This window comes from Budorcas taxicolor, chromosome 1 (genome assembly GCF_023091745.1).
Source record: "Budorcas taxicolor isolate Tak-1 chromosome 1, Takin1.1, whole genome shotgun sequence".
NCBI classification, from domain to species: Eukaryota; Metazoa; Chordata; class Mammalia; order Artiodactyla; family Bovidae; genus Budorcas; species Budorcas taxicolor.
In genome coordinates this window covers 100900322-100926471 of record NC_068910.1, presented here as the reverse complement: position 1 = coordinate 100926471, position 26150 = coordinate 100900322, and the positions used below count along the sequence as shown (strand labels likewise).

Here is a 26150-nt window from a genome sequence, read left to right as displayed (position 1 = left end):
AGAGAAAATCTTAAAAACAGCTCCCCCAAAGGGTACATTATATACAGGGAAACAAAAATAAGGATGCCAGACTTTTCATCAGAAAAAAAAAAAAAAAAAAAAAGAATCACACAAGCCAGAAAACAATGGATAGACACCTTTTAAAGTACTAAGGTAAAAAATCCTGTCAACCAAATATAAAATCAGTGGAAATATCTTTCAGAAACAGAGGTCTTTCATCTCCGTGACAATCAGCACACCACACCACAGTATCATATCTGTCTGAATGCTGACAACATTGTGAGGAACCTACAGGATGAAAGCTTCACCCAGGGAAGCTTTATAAAGGGTAAGAGGAGTTTGCCACTGGAGAAGAAAAGAGAATCTCCCCCTTTCTTGGTGTTTGAGGAGTCAGCTTGGGGTCCAGCAAACCCCACCCTGCCCCCAGTTCAAGTGATGGTCCTCTCTGCTCCAGTCTTCTCCACCCTTCTTGGATAAATGAAGACTGACTCATTTTCAGAGGAATGACTTTCCTCCTCACTGTGCTGGCCGGAGGTGTTGGAACAGCATGTTATTTTTCAGTGACTTCCTACAGTGGAGGTTCCTCCCTCAAGGTTGGGAGGCAATAACCACCATCCCAGGACTTCTCAATACATTTTTATTACCTAAACTGAGGAGGGTAGAAACCCCAGACATCTCTGTCAGTTATGCAGAAGGCAACTGCTTAATGATTAGGTTTGACCAAGGAGGCAGTGGTAGAAAATTGAAGGAGGAAGGGACCAGTAAGAGGTCTTTCCCCGCTGCTCTTCTTCTGGGTCCTGGTTAGAAGTAATTATATCTCTTCCAAGGTCTCCTCTCACAAAGGTCAATACATCTTCCCCTCATCAACCATCTCCAGTCTCTGAGTTCTATCTAGCATTCCATCTTTGTTCCTCTGTTCTTCTATTTCCAGGGAAACGGCAACTTAATTACCAGTTGCTAAGTCTAGGTTCCTCTTCTCCATGGTCTGTTTTCTCAGATCTCCCAACAACTATGAAACTGGTTCTATAAATTAAATTAAATTCCCTCTACTGAATTATCTAGCATGATTTACATTTCCCTAACTAGATCTTAATTTAAATAACCTATAAATCTTACCTGTAACTTATAAATTTATCTTCACCTACTAAACCTATCTTTGGAGAATAAAATGGCAACCCACTCCAGTATTCTTGCCTGAGAAATCCCATGGACAGAGGAATCCGGCAGGCTACAGACCATGGGATTGCAAAAGAGTAGGACACGACTGAGTGACTAAACAACAATATAAACCTATCTTAATCAAAAAGAAGACAGGAGACAAAAATAAATTTACTTGTGATTATTCCCTATATCACCAGCAGGAAATTATATTGCATCCCCCCAGTTCCAAAATTAGAATGGAAAACTTTTTCAAAAGTCAATGGCTTAAGAAAAATATAACCAATAGGATACAGCCAAGATGAGTGACAAATTTTTTTTTTATGAAATATTTTTAAAATATGAGCGTGTCTTAGTACTTTCATTCTGGATACATATAACATTATATTAGTTTCAGGTATATAATATGATAATTCAATACATGCATATATTGCAAAACGATCACAACAGTCTAGCTTAACATCCGTCACCACATATAGATAGCCACAGTGTTTTTTCCCTATGGTAAGAACTTGTAAGATCCACTCTCTTAGCATCTTACAAATTTATAATAAAATATTAGTCACCAAGATATACATACATCCAATGACATGTTTATAACTGGAGTTTGTATAACCTCTTAACCATCTTCACCCATTTGGCCTACCCTCAACCCCCATCTATGGCAACCACTAATCTGTTCTCTGAGTTCAGTTTTGTTTTAGATTCCACAACACAAATCATTATGGTGTTTGTCTGACTTATCTCACTTAGCATAATACCCTCAAAGTCTATACATATTGTCAAAAATGGCAAAATTGCATTCTTTTTTATGGCTGATGAGTTAGTGTTTATAGACATATGAATACACATATACATACAAATCACATCTCTTTATCCTTTCCTGTACTGATGGACATTTAGGTTGCTTTCATATCTTGGCTACTGCAAATAATACAGCCATGAACATAGGGGTGGTGATATTTTTTGAGCTAACAGTTTTGTTTCTTTCATATTAATACCCAGAAATTGAATTGCTATACCATATGGTAGTTTTTTAACTTTTTGAGGAGCTTCCATAGCAGTGCTTTCCATAGTGGTGGTACCAATTTACATTCCCCAAAACAGTGCACAATAATTCCCTTTTCTCCACATCCTTGCAATGCTTATTACTTCTTGTCTTTTTGATAATAGCCCACTCTAACAAATGTGAGGTGATATCTCATTGTGGTTTTGATTTGCATTTCCCTGATGATGAGTGATGTTGAACACATTTTCATATACCTGCTGGCCATCTTCATGTCTTCTTTGTGAAACTATCTATTCTCATCTGCCCATTTTTTTAAATCCGATTTTTCTTTTTTGCTGTTGAGTTATATGCATTCTTTACACTTTTATATTCTGCATAACAACCCCTTATCAGACATATAATTTTCAAATATTTTCTCTCATTCAATAAAGTTGCTTTTCATTTTATTGATGGTTACCTTTGCTGTGCAGGAACTTTTTAGTTTCATAGAGTCCTACAGGTTGATTTTTCCTTTTGTTTCATTTGCTTTTGGTGTCAAGTTAAAGAAAAAAATCACTAAGAACAACATCAAAAAACTTACCACTTGTGTTTTCTTCTGGGAGTTTGATAGTTTCAGGTCTTTCATTTGATTCATTAATCCACTGTTAGTTGATTTTTGTGGATGGTCCAGTTTTATTCTTTTGCATTTTGCTGTCCAGTTTTCCCAAAACCATTTACTAAAGAGACTCTCCAATCCCCACTGTATGTTCTGGGCTCCTGTGTTATAAATTAATTGACTATATATGTGTTGGTTAATTCTGAGCTCTCTATCCTGTTCGATGACCTATATGTCTGCTTTTATGTCCGTACCACACTGTTTTGATTACTGTAATTTTGTAACATACAGTTGACCCTTGAACAATCCTTGAACTGCACAGGTCCACTTATACCTGGATTTTTCTCCCCTAAATACATACTATAGTACTACACAATCTTTGGTTGGTTGAAATCCGTGGATGTGGATTTCAAATGCAAGGGCTGATGATAAAGTTACTTTTCACTACACAGTGGATGGGAGAGTTGGTGCCCCTAACTTCCACATTGTTCAAGGGTCAACTGTAATTTGAAATTAGGAAGTATGATGCCTTCAGCTTTTTCCTTCTCAAGTCGCCTTGCCTATTTAGGTTCTTTTGTGGTTCCATACAAATTTTAGGAATGGTTAATTCTATTTCTGTCAAAATTTTAATGTACTATTGCAACAATTAATGTATAGTTGCTAATATTTGATTGAGGATTTATACATGTTTTCACTGGACATTGGCCTGTAATTTTCTTTCATGATATCCTTGTCTGATTTTGATACTAAGATAATGTTGGCCTCATAAAATGAGTCTGGAAGTATCCCGTTCTCTTCTATTTTTGGGTGAGTTTGAGAAAGATTTGTATTAATTGTTTGAATGTTTGGAAGAGCTTCCCAGTAAGACTGTCTGGTCCTGAGTTTTTGTTTGTTGAGAGGTTCTGAATTAGTGATTCAATCTTACTAGTAACTGTACTGTTCAGATTTTCTATTTCTTCATGATTCACTCTTAGTAGGCACTATGTTTATAGGAATTTATCAATTTCTTCAGTTTTTCAATTTATTGGGGTATAATTCTTCATAGTACATACAGGCCTCCTATCCATAGGTACAACACACACAACACATCCATGGATTCAGTCTACCACATATGGAAAATACTGGAAGGGAAGGGAAATTCCAGAAGGTTCCAAAAAGCAAAACTGGAATTTGCTGAACACTAGCAACCCACTCCAGTGTTCTTGTCTGGAGAATCCCAGGGACGGTGAAGCCTGGTGGGCTGCTGTTTATGGGGTCACACAGAGTCAGACATGACTGAAGTGACTTAGCAGCAGCAGCAGTGATTTACATAGTTTTTACTCTGTATTTACAGTGATCTACACAGCATTTACACTGTACTATATATTATAAGTAATCTAGAGATGATTGCAGATACCATGTTATTTTATATAAAGGACTTGAGCATCTGTGGATTTTGGTATCTCTGGGGAAATCCTGGAATACGCAGTGAGACAACTGTAGTCTCCGATGATCCTTTTCATTTCTGTGGAATTGGCCATAACAACTCCTCTTGTTTCTGACTTTGAGTCCTCTCTCTTTTTTTCTTGGTGAGTCTAGTTGAAAGTTTGTCAATTTTATCTTCTCCAAGAACCAGCTCTTAGTTTCATCAATCTTTTTAGTTTCTATTTCATTTAGTTCCACTCATCTTTAGTTACATGTTCCCTTCTACTGACTTCCCTGGTGGCTCAGATGATAAAGCATCTGCCTACAATGTAGGAGACGTGGGTTCGATCCCTTTGTCAGGAAGATCCTCCGGAGAAGGAAATGCCAACTCACTCCAGTACTCTTGCCTGGAAAATCCCATGGACAGAGGAGCCTGGTAGACTCTAGTCCATGGGGTCGCAAAGAGTTGGACACGACTGAGCGACTTCACATTCATTCATTCCCTTCTACTGACTTTGGGCTTCATTTGTTGTTCTTGTTCTGATTCCTAGGAATATAAAGTGGGGCAACACTGTCTGAGATCTTTTTTTTTTTCTTTGATGTAAATATTTATTGCTATGAACTTTCCCCTGAGAACTCCTGCCATATACCATAAGTTTTGATATGCTGTATTTCTATTTTCACTTTTATCAGTACTTTTTAATTTTCTTTGATTTGTTCTGTCAGTAGCATGTTGTTTAATCTCCACATATTTGTGAATTTTCCAATTTTCTTCTTGTAATTGATTTCCACTTTCATATCATTGTAGTTAGAAAAGATATGATTTGATATGATTTCCTTTTTCTAAATGTTTTAAGACTTGTTTTATGGACTAACATATGATCTATCTATCCTATGCATTTGAGAAGAATGTGTATTCTGTTGCTTTTAGATAGAATATTCTGTATGTCTGTTAAGTATATCTGGTCTAAAGTGTCATTCAAAGCCAATGCTACCTTATTGATTTTGTCTGGATGATCCACCGATTAATTTAAGTCCTTTACTATTGTATCGCTTGCCTATTTCTCCCTTTAGATCTATTAATATGTGCTTTATGTATCTGGGTGCACCTGAGGGAGTTTACAATTTCTGTATAAGGACAATGAGCAAAATTTTGTCTAATTTTCAAAAACCAAAGATGTATTTCTTATTTGTTTTTTGTTTTTTCTTCTGACTTCATTCCACAGTGAAAGCCAACAGTATAATGATATAGTCTAGTTCTGTCAACCAAAGCTACTATGGGAAGGAAATCAAAAGAATTATCAAGCTTTCCTTCCTTTAGTTAGAAAAAAATAAATACCATTTTTAAAACTACACACATTCATCCTTCTAGATTTTAATAGGTACTACAGGTGAGAATAGAGGATGTCATCTGATCACTTCACCTCTGCCAAAACAAATATACCAGTTAATAATCCCTATATCTTTTTGCCTTTAAGATGACTACAGTCTCAACAACGTCACTCCAAAATTAACAAAAGGAGTAATAAAAAACAAAATTACAAGGAAAAAAGATACCAGTCCACATATACCACCAAATGAAATGCTGAACATTTAAACATGGTCAATGTAAGTAAATGCATATAGGTTTGTCTAATTTGACTTTAAACATGACAAATCCTGAAAGCAAAATATTCTAATGTAATAGCAAAGAAAAAACAATGTTGAGAGAATTTAGTAAGGGAATTTAATTAAGACCCCCAGTGAGCTCAAAAGGGATTTCTTCCTTAGAGAGAGAAAATGAAGCAACAGAAGGCTAGACAATCTTCATTTCTCTATAAAATAAATAAAGTTCACCTGCCACAAATGCTTAGTAAAGATAATGAATACAAAATTGGAGAAGGTTCAAAATAGTTGAAAAGTCAAGAAGTAATAGAAGTGTTACATGTTGTAGAGAAAGGATATACTGACTGAGGCCTACAAAACTAACAGCTTTAACAGAGCCTTTGTTGTTATTTAGTCACTCAGTCGTGTCCAATTCTTTGTGACCAAATGGACTGTAGCCCACCAGGCTCCTCTGTCCATGCGATTCTCCAGGCAAGAATACTGGATTCGGTTGCCATTCCCTTCCCCATTTGTGGGGCCTACCATCACACCCCACCCCCCTGCAAAAAAAAAAAAAAAAAAAAAAGTCCTTTAGAATTAGCCTTTCTTCCTTTGATTTCTAGGCTGTCCCTTAAATTAGTTGAAACCTGGCCTTAAGTCATAAATACAACCAAATAAAACATGGTTTAACACAGTAGAGACTGAAGTTAGGCTCAAAGCCTATGTTTGAAGTGTGGTACAATACAGCAACATAATCAGAAATGGTCTCTGATCTCTCATTATATGTGTGGCCCATGACAGTCTAGCCACTCTTATTAAGAGGCAGGGTATACCCACTTAGTTCCATGAAAAAGAAGGCCCTTTGATCTTCTCTCCCTATGCAAATTGGCATATATACTTTTTATTTTTTTATTTTTTAAAGTCATATATACTTTTAATGTTTGCTGGTTTATATACTAAATGCTGCTAGCTGAACTAGTTCTCGCCTCCAGTAGATCATGTGGGTCCTTTTAGACCTAATGGCTGCCAAGCAAATTATTACTTCCATTACTGAACCCTGCCTGGAATGCTGAAATTATGAACATTTACTTTCTCCCCAGATAAAAGAGGCTAGAAAGGCAACATTAAAGTTTGCTTTTATATAAAACTGATAAAGTTTACATTGTCTGAAGGCCCACTTAGTTAAAGGTGTTTGGCTTTGTTCTACTTGGAAAACTTAGAAACCAATATTTAACTGATCTAGAACAAGAAAACGATAGGAAAAAATAAACAGAATTTAATTAGCTTAGATGTGCAAAAATCCCTGAACTTCTCAGATCTCAGTTTTCTTATCTATAAAAAGGAATTAATTTGAGGTCCTTTTTAGTGCCAACACATATGTACACACACGGTAAAATTTTCATTTCTTCAGAAAATACAGCTTACAAGGAAAGTCAACCCAGATAAAAATTATAATTAGTCCATTTAAGAAAATTCCCTACATGACTACTCATTTCTGTAGAATGTAAAAAAAAAAAAAAAACACTCTGGTAAGAATCCAAAAAACAGAATCCAGTTTCTTCTCTGTAAAGAACATCTTAGAAAAATTACAGATTTTAGAATCTCCCAGCCTATAGAAGGTATATCTTCACATATGTATTAATTTACAAGGTGTGTATTGGTTTTTATGAAAGTGAACACATATAGACTGGGACAATACTACCAGAGAATATAGTGACTTTAACATATTACATATTATATATAATATATGTTAGCATAAGACATGTTAATAGATACTACTACTTTAGCTTGCCTGTACATTTTTTGTTAAGTGAATAAAACTAGGAAAATACATGATCTATGTCTTAGTAAGAATTCTACAAAAAAATATGAGTTATAGTGAAATACATTAATATCCTGACATCCTGGCAAAGCACCTTGAACATTCTGTTTGCCATTCCTGGAAGTTTCTTTTGCTCTTTTATTTATTTTACTCCCATCATTCCTTTAAAATTTAGCTAAAGTATTAGTTCACCAAGCATATTTTCCCTGACCTCCCAGACCAAGTCAGGTCCCCTGTTACATTCTCTCACTATACCATGTAATTGTTTTATACTTATGCTACTGGAGTTGCTTATGTAGTAAGTCTGTAAGATCTTTAAAACTAGACTTCATCTCTTATTTTCTATTTTATCTCTTAGAATGAAGCACAGAGATTTACAGAAGGAATGAATGAATAATTATAGAATAATTGTTAGAATAGTTTTCTGGCTCAAATATTTCAATAAAATAGAACACTGTTACAGACTCACTATTCTTTTAATGGTACCACCATGTGGTTATTTGTCCTTTTTTTTTTTCTGGTATTAAAAATACAATTATCTTTTCTGCTAAAGTAAATTCAAATAATGCAGAAAGTTTCCCCTATATGAAACATTACTATTTAACACACCACTAAGATAATTTACTTTCTTTTGCCTAGCACTGTCCATCTTAGATACGATTTACTTTTGCTTAATACATTATTCTTTTCATGTGTAGTAAAAAAAAAAAAGCTAGCAAGGAATAAAAGTCAACAAATGACTTTAAAAATCTGTTTAAGTACTTTTGAAAACTTTAAAAGCATTTTCACATTACAATAAAAAATGAAATATTATATAGATGAAAGTGAAGTAATCCAAATTGGGAGAAATAATACAAATAAACACTGAATCAAAAATAGTACTTCTTGTTTAAAATTAATCTATTTCTTTCAGTATTTATTTTCTTCTCTTCAGAAATCAGCAGAGAATAATTGAAAATGTTTTGGTAGCTTTCAAAGTATCATATAAAAATATTTTTTGAAATGACATTCATTATTTTTGTCTACCTACCTAGCCAGCTCTCTATCTCACTACCTCATTCACTTCTTGAGTAAACTCCTTACCTTCCAATAAATCTACGGTCCTTACGTGGTAGCCAATGTAGCATCCTCCTTTCCCCTTTTCCCCCTAGCTATGGGGTGTGTTTACTATCAGACAGGCAAAACTCTTATCACACTCTCCTCAACACAGTGATTACTTCAAGCAACAGGCAAATAACCTCAGCCAGGCCTGAGTTCCCAAAATGTTTTGGGAAACAGAAGTGGGAGCAGAGGGTTTCTTTTCTTTTGGTTAAAAGTAACTTAATCCCAGAATTGTCAGAAGCCCAAGAGAATGAAGCCAAAAAAGGAGTGATGGAAAGTGACCAATTCTAGATATTTTATTCTCTGAATTCAGAAAATCCTGAAACTAGTTCTAGTCCTTGCTTTTCCATGGTTTAGTCATCTAATAAATTGCTCCACACCATTCTTATTTTGTTTAAACTAGCCTGGGTAAAGATTTGTCAATTATAATCAAGAAGTCCTAATATTTCCCTAATAGTTTGTGGGGTCGCTACGAGTCAGACATGACTGAGCGACTTCACTTTCACTTTTCACTTTCATGCATTGGAGAAGGAAATGGCAACCCACTCCAGTATTCTTGCCTGGAGAATCCCAGGGACAGGGGAGCCTGGTGGGCTGCTGTCTATGGGGTCACACAGAGTTGGACACGACTGAAGCGACTTAGCAGCAGCAGGAGCAGCAGCAGCAGGGTAAAACTGACAAATAGAAATTGTATATATTTAAAGCATACAACAGTAATCATAATTAAGCCAGTTAATATATCCATCACTTCACATAGCTCCTATGACTTTAAATACATATAAACTTTTAAAGAAGCATAATATACATGCTCTCTTTAAAATTTATATGTATATATCATATACATAAATCAAAAAACCATAAAGTTTGTATATATGAAGTCTACACATCTTCGAGATTTAAAAATTCTAAGTGTACAGAAATGCTTCAACCCTGTCTCTTACTGCCGATGCTCCAGAATTAACAACTTCAGTATTTTTAATAGTTACTGACAATAAGCTTTGCTAGTATTTCTTGATTTACCAATTTTAACTATTATCTCTTAAATTTTTGCTATGATAAAAAAGAATTTAACTCCTCACACAACCAATTTCATCCTCCCAACAGTTATTCATTATTATTCCTCTATTATTTATCTTTGTAACTTTACTTATACTTTTATTTATGGTTTCCTGTACTCCTGAAACTCCATTTTGAAAAATACAAAATAAAGGAAGGTATTAGTGCTCTTGTCCTTCATTTTCAACTCACAATTTCCACTAAATAGTCTTACACTGAAAGGCTAATAATTTTCCTCTGTTCTGTAACTATAACTATTTGTGCTTTTATAAGCTTAAAGTCAGTAAGCATCGTGTGTGTGTGTGTGTGTACGTGTGCACTAAGTCACTTCAGTCATATCTCTTTGTGACCCTAAGGACCATTACCCACCAGGCTCCTCTATCCATGGCATTCTCCAGGCAAGAACACTGGAGTGGGTTACCATGCCATTCTCCAGGGGATCTTCCTAACTCAGGGATTGAACCCACGCCTGTTATGTCTCCTGCATTGGCAGGTGGGTTCCTTCCCACGAGGGCCACGTGGAAAGTACCCTAAGCATCATGTATATGAAGAATATATAAATAATATTTATATAAATAACATTCAGTGCATATTTAAGTAAGTGAGTTATCACTCTGCATCCTTTTCCTATTCAGATTATTTTTAATTTTCCTGGAGTATCTAATTGCTTTTTTATTTCCTTTACCTTGTCTACTTATATTATTACCTTAAATGGTTCCAAAATCTCAAGGTTAGTTTCAAATCTCTTACTGAATACTTCACTCTTGAAGTGACCTATCTGTAAGAACTACTATTCGGCAGTGACCCTGGAACTTTTCTCCTCTCTATCTTAAGTAAAAAATACTGTTTTCTAGATCCACTGTCATATGATCTTTTTATATTATAACCCATTTTTCTGGAGCACATTCTCTAATAACTTCTTAAGAAAGAAAATGTGGACAAATCAATCTCTCAGGTCCTACATGCCTGGAAATGCTGTTTCTACTCTCATACTATACTGAATAGTTTGGATGAGTATAAAATTCTACACTGAAAATAAGTCCTCATTAAAACTGTAGAGACACTGAATTATTATTTTCTACTATCCACTGTTGGTTGTATGAAAATTGATACCAGTCTTATATTCGTTTCTTTTTAGGTGACCTAGTTTTTTCTCTCTAGATGGTATTCAAATCTGTTTTTTCATTCTTGGTATTTTCAAGTTGCAAAATGATGTTTTTATCAGAGTATTTTTTTCTAGTCAATGTGCTAAGCACTTCTTGGGCTCTTTCAGTCTGGAAGTTTAAACTTGTTTCTGGGAAATTATTTTATTGTATCTCTGAAAATTTCCTCCAACATATATTCTGTAAATTCTCTTTCTGGAACTCCAACTAGTTAAATAATGAACCTCCTACATGAGGTCACAGCATCAGTTTTTTTATGAAACATTCCTTCATTTTGGTTTTGTTTTACATTCTGGATAATTCAACTTTCCAACTCCCTAGAGAATTCTAAATTTTAACCATCATATTTTCTTAATTTCCACAACCTTATTTTTGGTATCTCATTATTGCTTTCACACAGCATGATACGCTGCTGTTTTAATGTCCTACAAATCTCAACTCTCTCTGCAAAGGCAAATTATAGATTTTATATTTCCCTTCTCATTTTTTGGTTTTCAACATTAACAGTATTTCTCCCAGAATTTTTTAAGTTTGTTTTCATTGTGTTTTTTCCATGATGAAGTCATCCCTCAAATGTCTGAAAATTTTTGAATATCCATTAATATCTAAGGATTAATTGGGAACCCTATGAGCATGTTTAGAGTTTGGTGATTGATAAGCTTTTTCTTTGGGGTAATTAAGTGATGAGGTAGCTGTCTCAAAGAAAAACCTTTAAATGCCAGAATACAAAGGTCACTGCTCCAAAGTCATTTAATTTCTTTAGAGAAAAAAAGAAAGTATCAATGCTGTTTCCCCACCTGACAGGCCCTGAGGTCTGGTGAGTACCTGAATGGAAAAACTGCAATTAATTCGTTTATCTGTATTCTCCCTAAGTATCTCATTCCCTACTCTCTATTTCATGCCTTGCATGTTCAAAGTCTATACCTCCCTAGGATTCCAAGGGGGAGGCATGACAGATAGTCTTCCTCCCATCTTACAAGGCTAGGATAATTTTGTTTTATAAGCTACCCACAGTTTCAAAAAATGTTTTACAAATAATAAAGTATACACATACATAAAAGTAAATATACAAAACAACAAGAGTTGCACAAAATAATACTTTTTCTGTGAGACACACTCTGATATTTTCTGTTGTATTTTGCAATGCTGATAAATGAATTCACAACCCACTAATGTGATATGAGTCTAATTTAAGGAGCCAAAAATAATTTAAAAAATTAAGTGGTGACTCGCTCTGCCATGTTTCAAAGACCACTCCTCTATTTTCTTTCCCAGACAAAACTGCTGAAATCTTTTCATTCACTGATGACTCTTCTCTATTTTCTTTTCACTGTATTTCCCTCTACTTCTTTACTACTTTAGTAGGATCTAGGAAGGCAAAAAGGATAAATACCAAGTGCTCAGTTTGTGATCTTTAACTCAAAGTCCTTTACAAGTGTTTTTAAAAACCAAAGTTTCCTAACCTCTTTCTGACCTGATTTAAGTTCCCTCTGCTAACTATGACGGCCTCAACTGCGCCTGGGACTTACAATTAAAGTTTGCCAAGAGACTCTGGGGAATTAAAAAGGAAAGGTAAGTACTAATAGTAAATCTAAAAATCTTTATAACTATTCCATTTAACTCTAAAGCTAAAAGTAAAATTATGGCTAAATGTTCAAAATTAAATCTAAACCCTTACATGAAGAAATGGAAATTTCTTTTTGAGGGAAGACTTTAAGAAAGGTTCTGTCTGCAAAAAAAAAAAAAAAATCAAAAACCAATTCTCAGATAGATCAAAAAAAATACTTTGATGAGAAGTAAAGAGTACTTACAAAGCAAGGCTACTCAAAACATACTGTACGTGCTCACATTCATCTGGGAATGATGCACTGGCTGATGTAAAACAGCAAAGTGCCGTCTGAAGAACCTGAAGCTGTGGCAAAGGGACCTGCCATCTTCCAGCATAATCTTCAACCACCTGATAAGGAAGCAATCCAAAAAGTACATTATTAGAGAAAATGTTAAATTTGGATAAAACCTACCATATAAAACATTAGTTCAGCATGAACACAAATGATTTAGGAGGGGAAAAAAGTTCTTTATTGTTTGTTGTTGTTTAGTTGCTAAGTTATGTCCACTCTTTTGTGACTCCATAGACTGTAACCCACCAGGCTCCTATGTCCATGGGATTTCCCAAGCAAGAATACTGGAGTGGGTTGCCACCTCCCTCTCCAGGGGATCTTCGAACCCACATCTCCTGCATTGGCAGGTGGATTCTTTACTGCTGAGTCACCAGTGAAGCTCCTCTTTATTGTTTAGTTTCATTGTATACATCTGGAAATAAAATGAACTATTATCTGAAAATGTGGGAAAAAATTATAATATATAAAAAACCATATGGTTCAACTGCCAAATCTTTATCAAACGTTGTAATAAATGCTTTCACATCCTATATCTAGTTTTTTCCCAAAGTACAAATTATCAAATATTAACAAAGCTAGACAGCAGAAGATAGTAATAAATAAAATTAGAAATAAGCATCCATTACTATCATTATAATTTATATAGGACTGAACTAAACATTCTGGCAACAAATGGGTATTAAAGATATAGTGGTGTGATACTCTTTCATAAACTGTACCATATTATGGGGAAAAGATTACAAAATAAAATCAGTCTTGGCTCTGTCACTTAACTAGTTTTATGAATTTGGGTATGTCATCTACCTTCTTTGTGCACTAGTTTCCTCATCATAACATGAAGATAACAGTGCTTATCTTGCAGATTTACTCTGAGGCTAATCTGGGAACAATTTATGAGACAACAATTTAGAACTATCAATTGCTATAAAATGTTAATTATGATCTCTCATATGCAGGACTACTGTATTCAAACTATTATATTCTAGAAATTCATCTTATAAAACCAGTTGGCAAACTATGGCATGTGGGCCAAAGTCAGCCTACCACCATCTTTGTATGACCTACAATCTAAGAATGGGCTTTACATTTTCAAATGGTTGAAAAAAAAATTTGTGGTGCATGAAAATTACATGAAATTAAAATTCCAATATCCATCAGGTCTTACTGCAACATAACCAGGTTTATCCATTTACATATTATATAATCTATGGCTGCTTTCCTGCTATAACAGGTTGAGTCGTTATGATGAAACCATACGGCTAACAAAGTCTAAAATATTTAATATCTGCCCCTTTACAAAAAAGCTTGCCAACTCCTGATTTATAGCTGGTAAAACTAGAGAAGAGTAGAACAGCCAAGAACATTTAGAGCTCAAGGACTTTTCATACTCATCACTTCCTGTTACAGGTAATTTTCCATGGGTCCTTGTATTTCCAGTTTTAAAAGAGACCCAGACTGCCTTTATCCTTTCAAAGATGTTTATAGGAAACAGCCTTGAAATACAGAGATGATGTCTGTCTTCAAAGCAATGGCTCTCTCTGGAGCAAAGGTCAGGCAGATAGGCTTGCCCACTATTATAAAATATTGCTGCTGTTTGTTGCTGTTTAGTTACTAAGTTGTGTCCCACTATTCTGTGACTCTGTGGACTGTAGCCCACTAGGCTCCTCTATCCATGGGATTTAAGATTAGGAGTCCCTAAGCTTGGGTTCCTAAGCTGTGATATAAACTTACTATGAGTTCAGGATTCACTTGAACCATTCACATAACCTTTGTGATACTTGAGAAGCAAAGGGAACCACCATGAACTTGAAGCTCATGTTGTTTGTTGTGCTATAAAAGTAACAGAGTCTGCTATCTCTGACCCAGGAGTTTCACTTCTTTGGCCAGCATTTGTGAAAATATGGCAATCTACCTTAGATAAAATCCCTGACTTTTCAATTCTTTGACAATTCCAAATTTTCACACCAGGTGCTAGTATGTCTCCCATGTTTCTAGGAGCATGTATAGATAAAGAAGAAAGCTAGAGAGCATCAGCTCTATGAACTTGTATCCCCCTTCTATTATCTAGTACTTCTTAACCTGGGAATTAAAAACTACTACTAACTATGACGATCCCAAGTAGGACAGATTTTTCCAAACCACTATAGGCAAAAAAAAAAAAGGAGGAGGAGGAGCATGTAAATGGTGGTTTCCTGGATTTAAATCTTCTCTTCACTGAAGTGTTTGACCAACTTTATTGCCTTTTTTTGGCCCACATAAAACCTCTCTGGTGCCACATTAAAAATAGGTACCTAACAAACTCACATTTTTGAATCTTTAGTTTGCCCTAATACATTTCTACTTAGAACCTTATTCACTTCCTATTTATGGGCTGGGTTTATCTCCTTAGAAGAGAACCTTTCTACTTTTTCAGGTTCTATAATCACTGCAGCTTCCCTTATTCACCAAGATTCAGCTATTAATATCCCACCTGATCCATCTGAACCCAAAATAGTAAAACTACTTGTGTGCAGTACTTCCAATACGCTTCCCATAATACACATAAAGGAAAATAAATTAAACTACTTGAAATTTACAAGCAGTTGGCCTTCAGTATCTGCAGAGGTTTGGTTATAGGATCCCCCAGTTCAGTTCAGTCGCTCAGTCATGTCCGACTCTTTGCGACCCCATGGACGGCAGCATTCAAGGCTTCCCTTTCCATCAACTCATGTTCGTCGAGTTGGTAATGCCTTCCACCCTTCTCCTCCTGACTTAAATCTTTCCCAGCATCAGATCTTTTCCAGTGAGTCAGCTCTTCATATCAGGTGGCCAAAGTAATGGAGTTTCAGCTTCAGCATCAGTCCTTCCAATGAAAATTCAGGACTGATTTCATTTAGGATGGCCTGGTTTGATCTCCTTGCAGTCCAAAGGACTCTCAGAGTCTTTTCCAATATCATAATTCAAAAGCATCAATTCTTCAGCACTCAGCTTTCTTTATAGTCCAACTCTCACATCCATATAGATTACTGGAAAAACCATAGCTTTGACTAGATGGACCTTTGTTGGCTAATTAATGGCTCTGCTGTTTACAATGCTATTTAGGTTAGTCATAACTTTTCTTCCAAGGAGCAAGCATCTTTTAATTTCATGGCTGCACTCACCATCTGCACTGATTTGGGAACCCAAAATTATAGTCTCTCACTGTTTCCATTGTTTCCCCATCTATTTGCCATGTAATGATGGGAACAAATGCCATGATATTAGTTTTCTGAATGTTGCGTTTTAAGCCAATTTTTTCATTCTCCTTTTTCACTTTCATGATTCCAGTTTGTGCTTCATCCAGTCCAGCATTTCTCATGATGTGCTCTGCATATAAGTTAAATAAGCACAGTGACAATATACAGCCTTGACGTACTCCTTTCCCAATTTGCAACTGGTCTGTTGTTCCATGTCCAGTTCTAACTGTTGCTTCTTGATCTGCATACAGATTTCTCAGGAGGCAGGTGAGGTGGTCTGCTATTCCCATCTCTTTCAGAATTTTCCACAGTTTGTTGTGATTCACAGTCAAAGGCTTTGGCGTAGTCAATAAACCAGAAATAGATGTTTTCCTGGAACTCTCTTGCTTTTTTGATGATCCATCAGGTGTTGGTAATTTGATCCCTGCTCCCTCTGCCTTTTCTAAATCCAGTTTGAACATCTGGAAGTTCATGGTTCACATACTGTTGAAGCCTGGCTTGGAGAATTTTGAGCATTACTTTACTAGCATGTGCGATGAGTGCAGTTGTGTGGTAGTTTGAACATTTTTTGGCATTGTCTTGCTTTGGGATTGGAATGAAAAATGACCTTTTCCAGTCCTGTGGTCATTGCTGAGTTTTCCAAATTTGCTGGCATACTGAGTGCAGCACTTCCACAGCATCATATGTTAGGATTTGAAATAGCTCAACTGGAATTCCATCACCTCCACTAGCTTTGTTTGTAATGATGCTTCCTAAGGTCCACTTGACTTTGCATTCCAGGATGTCTGGCTCTAGGTTAGTGATCACACCGCTGTGATTATCTGGGTCGTGAAGATCGTTTTTGTATAGTTTTTTGTATAGTTCTGTGTATTCTTGCAATCTTTTCTTAATACCTTCTGCTTCTGTTAGGTCCATATCATTTCTGTCTTTTATTGAGCTCATCTTTGCACGAAATGTTCCCTTGGTATCTTTTAATTTTCTAGAAGAGATCTCTAGTCTTTCCCATTCTATTGTTTTCCTTATTTCTTCACACTAATCATTGAGGAAGGCTTTCTTATCTCTCCTTGCTAGTCTTTGGAACTCTGTATTCAAATGGGTATGTCTTTTCTCTTCTCCTTTGCCTATTTTTACATTTTTTTTTCCTCAGCTATTTGTAAGACTACCTCACATAACCGTTTTGCGTTATTGCATTTCTTTTTCTTGGGGATGATCTTGATCACTGCCTCCTGTACAACGTAACAAACCTCCATCCATAGTTCTTCAGGCACTCTATCAGATCTAGTCCCTTGAATAGATCTTTCACTTCCACTGAATAATCATAAGGGATTTGATTTAGATATACCTGAATGGTCTAGTGGTTTTCACCACTTTCTTCAATTTAAGTCTGAATTTGGCAATAAGGAGTTCATGATCTAAGCCACAGTCAGCTCCTGGTCTTATTTTTGCTGACTGTATAGAGCTTCTCCATCGTTGGCTGCAAGGAATATAATCAATCTGATTTCGGTATTGACTATCTGGTAATATCCATGTGTAGAGTCTCCTCTTGTGTTGTTGGAAGATGCTGTTTGCTATGACCAGTGCGTTCTTTTGGCAAAACTCTGTTAGCCTTTGATATGCTTCACTTTGTACTCCAAGGCTTGCCTATTACTCCAGGTATCTCTGACTTCCTACTTTTTCATTGAAGTCCCCTATAATGAACTGCCGTGTAGGGCCACTCAAGATGGACGGGTCATGGTGGAGAGTTCTGACAAAACATAGTCCACTGGAGAAGAGAATGGCAAATCACTTCGTTATTCTTGCCTTGAAAACCCCATAAATGGTATGAAAAGGCAAAATGATAGGATACTGAAAGATGAACTCCCCAGGTTGGTAGGTGCCCAATATGCTACTGGAGATGAGTGGAGAAGTAACTCCAGAAAGAATGAAGAGATGGAACCAAAGCAAAAACAACACCCAGGTGTGGATGTGACTGGTTAGGGAAGTAAAGTCTGATACTGTAAAGAGCAATACTGCATAGGAACCTGGAATGTTTGGTCCATGAATCAAGGCAAATTGCATGGCAAGTGTGACATCAGCATTTTAGGAATCATCCAACTAAAATGGACTGGAATGGGTGAATTTAACTCAGATGACAGGATCGCCCACCCCATATCAAAATTTACAGATGCTCAAGTCCTTTATATAAAAGTGTATTTGCATGTCACCTCTGAAATTACTTATAATACATAATACAGTGGAAGTACTATGTAAATAATTGCAAGCACACAGCAAATTCAAGTTTTGTGTTTTGGAACTTTCTGGGTCTTCTTCCAAGTATTTTTAATACACAGTTGGTTGAATCCACAGATGTGGAACTCACAGATACGGAGGACTGACTGAATCTTCTTACACCATTTAATGTCATGCCAGATACTAATATTGTACTATAACATTCACTATAACACTTCTTTATATTTTCCTTAAAATATATAAAACTTTACATTACATTGTCTTTTTACTCTGAAATGTTTCTCATGCACTAGAACTTATTAGTAAGCACTTAACTAATGAGAGCTGATCCCGTGACATCATAATATGAAGGTACTCTACCCAGCCACTGTGCAGCGAGGAACACACCTTATTATATTTGGCATTTTCTTTGGTATTCTATCTAATAAGTAACAGTTTTTATGGTACTCTATAACAAACTGCTGTATAGAGAATTACATACTTTATTTAAGAACATTAAAATATATCATCCAAATTACTACAGACTGAAATGTGTTCCCCTAAAGTTCATGTATTGAAAGATGTCTTAACCCCAGTGTGACTGTATTTAGAAATAGGATATTTTGTTATAGCAGCCAGGGCTGCCTAACACACAAATGTATAAAAATAACACAAACACAGCAGTTTAAGAACCCCTAAAATATAAGGTGATCCACTAAAATAAGATTATGTTTCTTAACTGAGTTCTCCTTTTTTCTAACACAACAGTGAAGACTGCCAAACACTAGTGTGTCACTAAGCAAAGAATCCTGATATCTAAATCCACGTTATAATAGACTAAGATCATTAACACAGTATCCAGGATCCAGGATGACTACTTCTATTAGCTGGCCATTCGCACCCATGTCACTCTCCTACCTGAAACCTCCCACTGTCATCAACATTATTTCAAATATTTCACAGGTGTCAACAGAGCTGTTCACTAATGTTAATTTCATTACTTGCTTACAGTGAATCCCCCACTTTTTAAATCTAACATACCATGGCCACGATCTTTATTGGTTAGTACTCTGTCATGTGATCAAGCCACATCACAATCATTCTAAGAGCTTCAAAAAATGGTTATAATACATTCCAACCTATGCACTGAATAAATCTATTAATCTTCTAAATACCTAAAATAAACATTGTAACAAATATTGTTAGTCTTTTCCCCAACCCCTTCAGTATCATTAGGTTATTCATTTATAATATAGCTTATATATACACATATATATATATATTTATGTGTATATATTTATTTCCTAGCTCTGTCCATTGAGAGGGCCTAGGAGCAATGACACCTCAGTAGCAGCATACACACTTAGGACCCAAATCTTTGTTTCTAAACACTATTCTCCAATATCCTTGGGTTTCCTCAGGCACAAGGAACTTGGGCTGCTCAAGCCCTCCTCCAGCAGGGATGGAACAGGGAAAATATCAAGATAAGACTCGAACACTTTGTGCTGCCAGAAAGTAATGAAATGCTGAAACAGTGATGGAATATAAGAACATGGGAGCCAACCTGAAGGCGCGCCGAGCAGTTAAAGCTAGAACAATTTGAGCAACAAAATAAATGATGGTACCCATGAGTCTCTACTGATAGAAATAATCTAAGTAATCAATAAAAGTTAGGGATGAGATTGCTTTTCCTCACAGCAGAATACCAATTAATACATATCAATGAAAAGAGAGAAACACAGAATCACGGTTAGGCAAATACTATATATAGCAATGAATGTTGTAGACAAGAACCACCAATCTGTGCTATTATTAGTGGGTGAAAACTTTGAGATTTGCCATCTCAAAGCAATTCCCACAAGACAGTTATCAACTAAAAACAGAAAGATAGTATCTTTAAGTGGAGAAACCTCACAAACTTAACCAAGACATCAAGGTAAACAGCACCAATAACTAGTAAAGCATACTATCATAAACATCTTGATATGATGCCCCAAGAAAGACAAAAGCATTTTTGTGGTAATTTTGCCAAAAATGCAAAAACCTCATTCTAATTATGAGAAATCCTCAAACAAACCCAAACTATAGGATATTTTACAAAAATAAAAAAATTAAAAAAAACACCCTGACCAGTACTCTTCAAACATGCAAAGGTCATGAAAGGAAAAACTGAAGAACTGCTGGAGAGTGGAAGACACTAATGACTAAACACAATGCGAGATCAGAAACAATATCCTGAAACAAAGAGAAAAAAGAGCAATGGTGGGAAAACTGGTAACTTTCTAATAAGGTCTGTAATTTACTGGATATTATACAGTGCTACTTTCCTGAGCTTGATAAGTGTATTCTTTTCTACAAGTATAAAATTAGTTCAGTTTTTAGGTTTAAAAACAAAATTTTTTGTTCCAAACTTTCCCCTCAGATTTCAATGTTCTCACTTATTTTCTGGATGCTATTTTATAATATAAATACATTTACTTTCCTTACCTTATTACCTAACTACACACCAAGATTTAACCTCACCTATGGGTTTCATTTGTAGAGTCAGACAGAAAAATAAAACAGGTATATTGCCAGCACTGTGGGGAGAATACAGGTTTTGGAATCAAGACAGACTGGGTTTGTCATTTATTAGCTGTGTAACATTAGCAAAGTTATTAACCTTCTCAATCGAAGTTTCCAGTAAATGAACTTAATATTAATCACAGAGCTATTGAAGAACTAAGGTAATATGTCAAAATCCAGGATAATTCTGGGCACATAACAAATAGCTATTATCAGTACACTTTGTTTCAAAAAATACCCAGCATGCTTAAGCTTACTCTGGTGACTATTTCAATGCATCAGTATGAACTGGTTAACTGTTTCCAGATGTAAAATTACAACAAATTTTACTTGCTATTATAAGCAAGCAGATAAGTCACTCACAAGTAAAACCTATTCAAAAGCTATCGCTGAGTTTCAACTATTTTGTTCAATATTCACTGACAAATAAAGTATATCCTAGATACAGCAATACAAATAAAATAACGTCATGCCTGAATAGATATTAATAGATTTTGGTACCTGTCAATTTTTCATTTGATTCCAAACTCACTAGGGAATGCAATATACTAAATGCTACCTGTATAAACATTAAAACTGGCATAAAACTTCCTGTGTAAACATTAAAACAAGGGAACTCCAAAATATGTGTAAATGTATATGAATATCAAATTAACATGTGGAGTGAACAGACCTCTTCATTTGTCTGCAGCTGGTGATATCCACAGATGTGTGTGTACATGAGAAAGTCTTAACTAGCATGGGCTAAGCAGAACTCTGCCTCTGACTTCAATTTGGCATGGCCACTAAGGCAAAAGAAATAAAAGCAAAAATAAACAAATGAGACTTGAACTTTTTAAAAAGATTTTGCACAGCAAAGGAAACCATAAACAAAAGGAAAAAAACCTACAGAACTGGAGAAAATAAATGCAAATTATGTGACCAACAAGGGGTATGCAAAATATACAAACTGCTCATACAACTCAATTAAAAAAAAAAGCCAATCACAAAATGATCAGAAGACCTGAATAGACATTTTTCCTAAGATATACAGATGGCTAACGCATGAAAAGATGCTCAATAAAGATAATTATAGGAGAAATGCAAATCGAAACCATAATGAGGTATCACCTCACATGTGTCAGAATGGCTATCATCAAAAAGTCTACAGGTAACAAATGTTGGAGAGGATATGGAGAAAGGGGAACTCTTCTACACTCTTGGTGGAAATGTAAATTGGTGTAGCCAATGTGAAAACCAGTGTGGAGGTTTTTCGAAAAACTAAAAATAAGAATACCATATTACCCTATGATGAAGCAATTCCATTCCCGGGTATATATCTGGGAAGGAAAAAGAAAAAAACTTTACTTTGAAAAGATACATGCACTCCAATATCCAAAGCACTATTTACAGTAACCAAGATACGAAAGCAACCCAAGTGCTCATCAACAAATGACCAAATTAAGATGAGACATATATACCCAATGCAATATTAGTGAAAGTGAAGTTGCTCAGTCGTGTCCAACTCTTTGCAACCCGTGGCCTGTAGCCCACCAAGCTCCTCTGTCCATGGGATTCTCCAGGCAAGAATACTGGAGTGGGCTGCTGTTTATCCAGCCACAAAAACATTAAAAAAAATACTGCCATCTGCAGTAATGTGGATGGGCCTAGAAAATATTATGGTTAGTGAAATATGTCAGAGAAAGCCAAATACTATATGATAATATTTCAAATACTATATCTAAAAAATAATACAAATGAATGTTTATGCAAAACACAGACTCACAGATATAGAAAACTAACTTGTAGATACCAAATGGGAGAGGGAAAGCAGGAGGGGCAAATTAGGGGTATGTGATTAACATATACAAACTACTATATATAAGAGATAAGCAACAGAATATACCATAAAGCGTAAGGAATTATACCCATTATCTTGTAATAACCTATAATGGAATATAATCTGCAGAAATATTGAATCATTATGTTGCACATCTGAAACTATCACAAACTACTGTAAGTCAACTATACTACAACTTAAAAAAATTAGCGTGACCTGGCATGATGGTATTGCAGGTGGTGTTGAGGCAATAATTATATTTTGAATTTTTTAAATGTCCTTTGGTTATACAGGTTTTTTAGATACCAGTAGGTGGAAATCTTTTTTTGTTCCTTCTGTCTAGTTTCTCAACAAAGTCCACAAGCCAAAGAATTAAACTGAAAAGCCAGTTAAGTTCCATATGGGTCTTAGAACATTAGTGTGTGTGACTGTCTAGACTTAAAATTATTAATATTAGTCTTAGATGAGCTGACTTATTTTGATCCCTGTTAATTTTGTTCTCAGAGAAGAGCTCTTATATTCCTGTGACTTGCCCAAAGGCTTCTAGAGTCACTGTCACATGATCTCTAGTAACTTCTGAGAATATCAAGATTTTATTTGACTTCAATGAAGATGTCCAGTGGATTTTATTAAGTGCAGAGATAAAGAAAGGTCAAACTTAATTATTATTTAGGGCATAAATCACTTTCCTAGACTGAGGCAGAAGAAAAATTAAATGGAATTACTACACATCCAAAGCAGAAACTAAAAAGGGTAACAAACACTAACTTTAGATACCAGGTATCCTTAGTCTCAAGAACTAAAAGATGACTAACTTTCAATCAAAATAACACTGAAAGAGTTAAAATAAAAATATAAAAGGAGGTCATGTTAAGATGGAAGAAAAGCAGGACTTTCTAAAGAATGAATTCAATCTCAGAAACTAAACTAGTCAGATATAAAAAAAGAAAACAAGAATATACTGATATATACCAGAACTATGCATTCTTAAAGATGGAACTGGGGAGTGGAATGTATTTTAGCTGTTAATCATCAGAAAGGAAGAGTGACTGACTCCAAAAGTATCTAACAGAGGCATGGAGGTAAACTAAAGCATGGAAGTCGCAGTGAATCAGAATGGAAATCCAACTATGGTAAAACAGTATTTTAAAGAAATAGAAAATACATAATAAGAGTAAGTGTAAAAACCACACACCATGAAGACTGAGACTGCTATTCAGTAACATAAAATCTGTACAGATGTGAAAGGTTAAAAAAAAAAAACCACTGAGATTATCACTGAATACCTGAAGCATTTCAGATGCATTTCAAATTACTAGTTATTATAGGAGGCAATGTATGATATGGCACAGTGTCACAAAGAAAAATGCCCCAGGAACTCAAAGTTAGGCCTCAGGGAATGGACAGGAAAAGCAAAACTGAAGGAAAGCAAAATAAGAGGTTAAACCTTGGTTTGATGTTAAGCTGGCAAGATTTCTTTAAATCTTGGAGATAAGAATGGGCAAAATCTGTTTCATGGTGAATGCTTTTCAGTAAACTCCAAATTCCTTGACTTTCATCTCTGATATTACAGGAGATCTTACTGAAGATAAGAGATAACTGAAGAATAATAAAACCTAAGCCCAAAAGCAAACAGAAAGGGAAAGGAAGACAGGAGGCACCAACTTAAGAATAGGCTGAAATATAAACAAAAACAGAAACCAACTATGTTTATATGAAATGGCATATCCTATCATTGCTAAAGGACTTTCCTGGTAGCTCGGAAGTAAAGAATCTGCCTGCCAATGCAGGAGACGCCCCTGGATCAGGAATCCTGGAGGAAGAACTGGCAACCCACTCCAGTATCCCTGCCTGGACAATCCCATGGACAGAGGAGCCTGGAGGGCTACAGTCCATGGGGTCACAAAAAGAGTCAGACATAACTTAGTGACTAAATAACAACAATCACTGCTGAAAGGAAAGTGACAAAAAGGAATGTTTACACTGCCAGTGAGGTAGAACAAATCATGCAAGGTCTAGAACAGTTAAAGGAGGTCAAACCAGTCAATCCTAAAGGAAATCAATCTGAATATTCATTGGAAAGACTGATGCTGAAGCTGAAGCTCCAGTACTTTGGCCACCTGATGTGAAGAGCCGACTTATCAGAAAAGACCCCAATGATGGGAAAGATTGAGGGCAGGAGGAGAAGGAGACGAGAGAGAACAAGATGGTTGGGTGGCATCCCTGACTCAATGGACATGAGTTTGAGCAAGCTCCAGGAGATGGTGATGGACACGGAGGCCGGGCGTGCTGCAGTCCACGGGGTCAGAAAGAGTCGGACATGACTGAACAACTGAACGACAACAACAAACAGTTAAAAGCAGAATAAAGAAATGATTTAGAGGAGCAAGTGGCAGAAGACATACTATCTTCAATGAGTACAGACATCAGAAATATTAAAAGTAGCTTTATTTCATATGGCTATTGTCCAAATAATACAAATATGTGGCACAAGAGGAGTGCTTTTATGATTTTAGCTCAATAGGCCTAAGAAGTTCAGGGGAAGTGGCAAAAGTCATGGTAACACAAGGCTAAAAATGTCTTGGCACAGGCTGGGGACAGAGAAATCCAGAGACGAGGGCAGAACATCAGAGCTATGGTAATTGCAAGGCTTGAGTGTTGTGGAGCCTTGCAGAGATTGTACTTTGAGCTTTACACACTACAAGTGATATACTCTTTACAAAAGGCAGTAAAGAAGATATACCACTAAACAGAATCTATACTTACTGTAGCACAGGAGTTCTAGGACTATACAGAAAAAAACAAATTAAAAGTTTTTAATATGAAGGAAACCTTAAGGAAGAGACATCAAGTATGACCTGGTGCCTGGGGCTGTCATTCATGAAATGTATAAACTTTGCAAGACAGAAAATCAGAAACAGCTTTCAAGAAAGCAGAAATGTTCAGGTAAAGTGCTTCTACCTCTCAAAAAATTATCATAAGCATAGAGTGGCACAACTGTTTGATGAATTTTCCCAGTAAAACTTTACAAGTTTTAGACACTGGCAGTTGCTGTAACTGACTAGCACCCTGGTGAGGTTGAAACCAAAACTGACTTGACACCTTGATTTTTGTGTACCCATCTTACCTCTAATATTCATCTTTAGCGATACCACTAAATCCTACTGACAAAAGTGATGTGAGTCAACTTTACTATGTACTAAGTTCAAGGAATTACTAGTGTTTCTAAGTTTAATGGGTGTTGGCTGAGCAGTGTAATGAGCCTTTGTCCTACTGACCTTCTGGATTCTTAAAAAAGTATGGTTGGAGGTTAAATGATTTTCCTTTTGAGGTACAAAAGAAGCCACTCCCAGTGAGAAGACAACCAAGCTACAGTTCCTGAAAACTCCCCAGCCCTAACCAGACAGGCACAATGGCTCTGATTAAGCAATATTCCAGGAAGGCAGAAATTTTGTATCTTAACCTCCAAGCCAGGCTTCAGCAATACGTGAACTGTGAACTTCCAGATGTTCAAGCTGGTTTTAGAAAACGCAGAGGAACCAGAGATCAA

The 26150-nt window shown here is 35.8% G+C and overlaps 1 protein-coding gene across 1 annotated transcript in view; it reads right to left on the bottom strand.

Moving 5' to 3' along the window:
* ZNF654 (zinc finger protein 654) overlaps nucleotides 1–26150 on the bottom strand; it is an 85970-nt gene that overhangs the window by 45157 nt on the left and 14663 nt on the right. Inside the window, exon 2 of the mRNA XM_052640278.1 lies at nucleotides 12704–12849. Within this exon, the coding sequence (XP_052496238.1) occupies nucleotides 12704–12849 (146 nt within the window). The remainder of the gene's footprint in view (nucleotides 1–12703; nucleotides 12850–26150) is intronic.